The 7,556-nt window shown below is 36.3% G+C and overlaps 1 protein-coding gene across 1 annotated transcript in view; it reads right to left on the reverse strand.

The window, feature by feature from the left end:
* LOC106516520 (protein kinase C beta type) overlaps positions 1 to 7,556 on the reverse strand; it is a gene marked incomplete at its 5' end in the record, with an annotated part of 140,900 nt that overhangs the window by 65,101 nt on the left and 68,243 nt on the right. Inside the window, 2 exon segments of the mRNA XM_014006922.1 lie at positions 4,515 to 4,643; positions 4,766 to 4,877. Coding sequence (XP_013862376.1) covers positions 4,515 to 4,643; positions 4,766 to 4,877 — 241 coding nt within the window.

The following is a 7,556-nucleotide window of genomic DNA, read 5'->3' on the forward strand; positions in this document are numbered from 1 at the left end:
CACACACACACACACACATAATGCACACACACTCACCTTTATCCACTTGAATAAAGAATAAAAGTAAATATAAATATAAAGAACAAATTTAGATTCATGTAAAATCATAATCATTGCCTTGATCAGCAATTCTCTGCCACACTAACTCTCTCTCTTGCAGAAGCAACAGTATTTCTTTTTTTATTTATTTATTTTAATATATGTTTCATTAATATTTCTAGTTCCAGCACTGAGAAATAGACTTCCAGTCTTATTATTTTCTCCCGTAGCCATGGTGAATCGTGTTATCTGACTTCCATTGATGAGGGCTTCGTGCTCCAACTTAACTCAGGGGTAACTTGACTCAGGGTTAAGTTATCCAGCTGATATCACCTGTTCTGAAACTGAAAATCCTGAGTATCACAGAGCGGGGTAAGTTGATTCAGAGTAGCTGCATTAATCCAGGGTTTGTTAAGCCTGCTTTYTGAAACGGGGCCCTGGTATCAGCTTTGCTAATAGTTACTGATTTTATAAGCTAGATCCAGGATTAAGCCCCCCCACTCCTTCTTTGTGCACATATTTGACAAAAACAACACATCTAACCTTATGTTCAATAATACTAGTTGGCCTTGGACAGTTTAAGGCRTGTGCAATAAACTAACACAAGTGATAACAAAATGCTATCAAAAGTGCTATAGAAGCTATCACTTTAATGTGCATATAAATATATATGACAGTATATGTTGCCAAACAGACGGACTCTTAATGGTCACCTGATTTAGATGATGGTATCAGATGTAAAAAGGAGGAGGGAGGAAAATGTGGGTTTGTTTCTACCGATGTTATCAAGCAATATTGCAATTGCATGTCCTAACACTGTGCAGTATTTCTCCCACAACGGGCTGATATAAAGGGTTATTCTTTACAAACCTACTCACTGCAGGAGAAGAAAATATGTTGTTCTGTGGGAGGTGAAAATGCAAACTGTGAGCAACAAGAAGAGCCTGGAAGCCTACTTGTGTTAGCCGAGATTAATAAAATGTCAGTTTCATAGAAGAAGCAGTTTCCAGCTAAGATATATGTTCTGCTTTAAGAAGAATGACCCAAATCAGTAGCAAAATTTGGTATTTATTTTTGCTGCTGACAGGAAAACAACCTGCAAAATAGTCCTGATAAAACATAGCCCTAGCTTTCAATACTGTTTCCCTAAAGCTATATTGTGTTATAAACAATATGTATATTGGATAAGCAGGACTAAAGGAAGAGCTTGCCCAGTGTGGAAAAAAAATCCCCAAGACTGCCATCAAAGCTTTATTCTACACCAACCTCTGATAGGTTAAGCACAGCACAGAACCAGCATTCAACTCTCAGCAGAGCAGCTCAATAAATATTAGATGATGTCTGTTAAAGTGACCATCAAATACTGACTGAGGGGAGCCGTAAAGAGGGGAATATGCCAAATAGTCTCAGAGGACACTGGGAGAAAATAGTAGCGAGTGAATGCGAGTGGATCCACTGATGTTTTGCGTGTGCGTTCAGACGCATGAAACTTCAGTTCCTGTCAGAGCATGTGAGACGAATGCTCGCTGGCTGTGAAACAACGAGTCCGTGTGGAGCTGGGTGAGGTGCAGCTGCAGGGCCAGGAGAACGGATTACAGCAAGCTGGGCGTTGACCATCCACTTTGTCCCCTTTGTGAAACCGCCTCATCAGGTTTTAGATTTTGTTCTGTCTGAGTTCCTGTGTACGTGTGCTGCCAGGCCTTTGCTGGGAAACATCTGTATATTAACAGAAACGTCTACGAATGTCCATTTCCCTAGCATCTGGATAGTCTGACACTTGAATGGTTTTCCACTGTGAGGCTCCACAAACTGACCATTAACTGGCATAAACAGATAACCAGTGAGCAGATTATAATTTCATATTAAATTAAGTAAAGATGCAACGATTCTTGAAGGAGTGCATATTGCCCAACACCTTGTAAATGATATTTTGCATGATGTCACGCAAGATCTCTCAAGATGCATTAACTCTTTGAGGATGTGTTAAAGATGGGGTTGGGCAAAATTGTATTTTACACACAAAAAACAGATCGTTGGATTTACTTAACCAAGTAATGTCAACAATTAACGTAAAGCAACTTTCACATTTATTTTTAAAGAAAACATGAAAGTCACTTGGAGTAAATTGGTCGACATAACTTGGTTAAGTAAATCCAACACATCAGTTTTTTTTTAGTGTATGAAATCAATCCAAAAATGTAATCAGTTGTGAGCATGCAATGAATATTTTCAGAGTTTCATTAAATTCATCCAATGGCTCATGAGATATTTTGCTAACAAACAGCTTTAACTCTAATAGATATTAGCAGAGATTTGTGCAAATATGTCACAAAATGTGTAACAGAATTTCTGTTAAGTGTCTCTCAGCGACTGCTACAACAAATCTTAGCATAAAATCTGTAAAACTGACTCATTTATTGCAATTTATGTGCTTTGTAAGATCATCTGGTTGTGACGGCCATCTTGAATTAGGTTGATTCTAAAAGTTGATGAGTTTTATAAAAATATCCATAAATTACTAACTGGATGTTTAATTGGTTCATTAGATATTCTACACTAAGACATAATGTTTAATGCTGTTGCATCAAAATAATGATTCAGAGTTAGTTTAGCTTATTAAAAATGAATCCTGGTGAATTTTCTAAGAAATGAAATATGACTTAGTTCGTTACTCTGTTCTGCAGCCTAGCTCTGACAGAGGTTTCGATTTTACCGCTGACTTGGCTCTGAGTGTGATAAGTGTGCTGCCTTATCGTTTCCCACAGAAACGAGCAGCTAATGATTTGTCTGTGAGCGTGGGAACCAGGAACAGACTGAACACAGGGACAAAAACCTACATGCATTCATCTAGTTGGAATCTGTTGAGGGTTTTATGGTTAAAAAGGCAAAAMMWKKTTTWRKWRKKRWTTTTTTTTATGAAATTGACGAGTTAGTGCAGAGGTGATATTTGAGAAACATGTGACCACATTTAACAGGTGATATGTACAGTATGATATGTACAATAAGGCACTGCTTGAGATATTTTCATTAAATGATTTGGGTTTACAAGTTATTTTACTTGTACTTCAACARTATAAAATAAGGTTTATCAATCTTCTTTTAGTCTGATTTTAATCCCATTTAAGTGAGAATTGGCTCTCAGTTTARATGATGTAATGTTGACCTCTGCTGCCACCTCCAGGTACAATGAGACATTGCATATGGTTCTGCTTTTTTATTTCAATGTTAAACACATTTTTGCAAATAATTATTCATTCATTAAATTKATTTAGAAAAAAAGGTGAGGCCAGAATGTAAGACAGAGATGAGTCTCAGCTACTACCACACCAAAATGTAACTGAATATCTGCAAAAATGACAGTTATTTAAATGTTTGATAAGTTTAAAGAATCGTGGACCATGAAAAGTTGGGTTAACTCCAAAAGTTATCAGTTGTAAATCATCTCCTGATTTAATAATAATATAGTTCATTAAAATACATTTACTAGATCGTAAATCGGTTTGCTAACACACAGACACTCTTGCTGACACACCTGCAAACATGAGCAATAACATGATCTCCCACTGCTCATAATGAGCAGATGTTCAAGACATCCTAGATCATAGTTTTCAACTAAAATGCTGAGGGGGCCACAGTTACTCAAAGCCAGCAGCTCAGAGGCCAGACAACCAAGATGGAGTTTGCCTGATAATGGTAGTTGAGACACTGCATGTWAAATAACAAGTATTATGTACTTGTTATGTAAAATATCAAGTATTATTATCATTTACCTTTTAAATTTCTTTGTTTTGTTGCATTAAGTCATAAATTATTTTTTTTAAATTTTCAATTTATTATTATTATTATTATTATTATTATTATTTTTTTTTTTTTTTTGGAGGGGAGTGGGCTCATTGGGGGCCTGGACAGAAGTCACTGGCCCGTGGACCACTAGTTGAAAAGCCCTGTAAAAAAGTGACCTTTTTATATATAATCATTGTACAATTATCTAAAGCACCTGTTAATCTGTTTAGACTCTTTTTTTCTAAATTATAAAAGACCTTTTTTTTTGGATACAGTTGTTCTTATCACATGCAAAATAATATTTTTGTTACTTATTATTAAAGCAAAGAAGTTCGAAGCAAGTCATTTAAATAAATCTTGCTTTATATTTATGAGACATGTCCTCATGATGTGTGGTTAACATCACTGTAAAAGGATGGTGCAATACAGAAGCAGAAACTGAAAACTGAGATTTTGGACAGACAAGATTTTTTTTACAACACTGTTACAACCAGACACAAACCTGTGCATTTAGAAACAAGCGTTGTGAAAAATATGAACTAAATAATTTCTRAATTTAAAYTCAAGATCCATCCTGCACTTCCTCMTGTCTAACARCAGAGGGAGACAAACAACAGGTTTTTAATTTTATTTGTTCTTACTGAGCTGATGTTTTTGTACAGGTGTAGTGTGTGTTCCTGCTGTAGACTCACTGGTAACGGTGAGAACATTAGTCTTGACATCAGCGCTGATTTCGATGCGACCTCTCCTCTCGGTGTGGTCCGTTCCACACAGGTTCGGCACGTTGGGCACGCAGCGCTTGTGGATGTTCATCATACAGTCTGGAGACACACAAATGCAGTGAAGCCAGTGGTATTACAAATATATCTGTAAACATGATCAGACATGAGTGCTTGTGTGTGTGTGTGTGTGCGTGCGTGCGCGCGCAAAGCAAAACACATACGGTCACATCTCATGCCCTGGTGTATGAGGCCGTAGAGTAGAGAACCACAGTGGTCACAGAAAGTTGGACTAGAATACGTGTGAATCTTAAATTTATGCTTTGCCCTCGGGTCCTGGACAGAAACAAACAAACAAACAAACAAATAAAGAAAATATCAGAGATTAAAGGCCACACATGGGCTAAGTAAGGGCCCAGGGGCCAGATAGGGCCCTTGAGCCATCAAAAATAACAACTTCAAATAAATAAAAATACAAAACAGTATTTTTAACACATTTTGAGAATAGAATAGAATAGAATAGAATAGAATAGAATAGAATAGAAGCATCCTTTATTGACCCACAGAGGGGAAATTCAGGTGTAACAGCAGCAGCAGAATTATAGGTTCACACAAAAAGTTGTAAAGTGTTAAAAACAATATACAATAAATAACAGTAACAACAGCAGTAGTAATAATAAAATAAAAATAATAAAATAATGTACAAAGGCAATAACAGCAAAATACAGTGCAGTTTAGAAACAGCCGTGGGGGGTGCAACTGAGCTGAACTAAGTCAGTTTTCAACAATGTAATAAACATTGAAGAGTCAAAGTCTAGAAAGGGCACAGAGTGTACAAAACCTTTAATTTGTGCATTTTAAAGTTTTGGACACACAGGACGATAAGTGGCACAATGAAAGCCAGCTTCAACCAGTTAAAGCTGATATTAAATTTCATGCGTTTGTATTAAAATATTGATTTATTTTCATAACAAAACTTAACAATTTATGCTTCTCTTTAAATTAAGAGCAGCAGTTTCATTTGTGCTAATGCTAACAAGCCGAAACAACTCTTCAGCTAACTATCGTGGTGTGAAAGAGAGGCTCGTCTTAAAAATCAAACCAAATTACAATTTTATCTCCTCCACTTGCTCCACATCCAAAAAAGAGAGAAGAGGCGAGCATGATAATGGCCGTCATTTATTATTCTGTATTTTAGCAACAAAGCTGTTAAATACACTGAATGATTTTAGAGCCTGCCAAGAGGAAATATCAGGAAGAACTGGCTGCTTTTTTTGCCTGATATTGTTTATTTAAATGCTTGGTCATTTTGAAATCAGTCAGGAGCTAACTAATGGACTATTAATTATTTACTGTTACAGACTTTAAAGATAATTCAACTTCAAATTGAACTTAAGTTCACAAAAGAGCAATAAGTCATAAAATTATTAAGTAAAAAATAATTAAGTTCACATTTATCATCTTTCAAATTCCAATAAAAGGACGTGAGGCTTACATAACCTTATAAATGTCTCGGTACACATTRTCTCCCTTAAAGTTTCTTCTAAAATGTGTCTCTCTCAGTTTATGTCTGTACGATTTGCACACGTGAAGTTTTCTTTGCCTTACTGTGTGTTTGAGTTTCTCTGCTTGTTATAGTCTTTCTCAAGGACAAAATCCTCTCCTGCAAAACCTGTTAATAGTGACAAACAAAGACATCCTGATCCAACGGTTTCTGTTTCGGGAATGACTCTCAGCTTCCACATCAAATATTAGCTCAATATCTGCAAAACTGACTGAGTTRTTTTTTCTAACGTCTGGTTGCGGCAACAATACTAAATTAAACTGACTCCACAAGCTAATCAGTTGTACATCCAGTGATTACTTGCTGAGAGTTTCATTCAAATCTGTGTTTAATGAGAAATCAATCAGTTAATGCAAAAGTTTTGGGCAAAGATTTTGTGAAGTGGGTGTAAATGAGAATCAGCTACTAACACAGCAAATTTTAGTTCAACATTTGTGAAATTAACTGAACTTGCAGTGGCCATCTTGAACTGGCTTTGCTCCAAAAGTTAATCAGTTGGAACGGTTCATCTATTGGTTATTTTCTGAAAGTTTTAATAAACTCTGTGCAATGACTTACGAAATATATTGCTAACAGACATGTGACTTCCATCTGACTCCGGTATGAACTCGACTTAGCACTGATGCGACCCACATGTGTAGAAGACGACATCAGTCACAATCAGTATGGCGTTTACAAAATTAGCTAAACATGGATGCTACGTGTTAGCTTGTCAATTCTGAAGCTGTTGTGGAATCAGAGCCGAATAACTATCTGACATGTTTGTTTAGTTCAGTGTTTACATTTTAATCTGCCTCTGACGGGATGCTCCGGTCCAGCATTTATTTCTGGAACAAAGCAGCGAGCTGAAAGTAACGTATCAACTGAGTAACTTTAGTTTGATAAGGTCTGCGGCAGACGTTGAATGTTATATATTTCTGTGGATTCTCAGCCATCCAGGACATGGAAAATTAAAAGAACAACGATGAAGCAACTGTTCTGTGGCTGAAGAAGAGTGTAGCTACAAGATTTAAACAGCATGACTCGACGTTAGTGGATCGATCTGCTCACCCCACTTCACTGAAGTCTGAGCGTTCAGACTGCAGCCGCTTTGAAAAACATCAGATATTTGTCTGATTTAGTACAACAGATTTTTTGTAAAGGGTCACATTTGTCTGTAGTGTGAACGTAGCCTTAGTTTTCTCAGAAAAGATAAAAAAAATTCTGCTGCAGAGAAAAGCTGTAAACCTTAAAAAATGTGAAAAAAATTAAATTCAACTAAAAATTAAGTGAATCTATGTATATAAAAGAAGCTCCATAAATACAGTACATTTCCCTTTAAACAGGACACTGTTTCTTCAGTTCACTACCCACAGTATGAGTGCATCCTGGTAACATTTCCAAAAGTGTCAACATTTAATTTCACTTTAATACAAAAACACACACACACACACACACACACACACACACAC

Source organism: Austrofundulus limnaeus, unplaced genomic scaffold (genome assembly GCF_001266775.1).
Source record: "Austrofundulus limnaeus strain Quisiro unplaced genomic scaffold, Austrofundulus_limnaeus-1.0 Scaffold38, whole genome shotgun sequence".
In the NCBI taxonomy this organism is placed as follows: domain Eukaryota; kingdom Metazoa; phylum Chordata; class Actinopteri; order Cyprinodontiformes; family Rivulidae; genus Austrofundulus; species Austrofundulus limnaeus.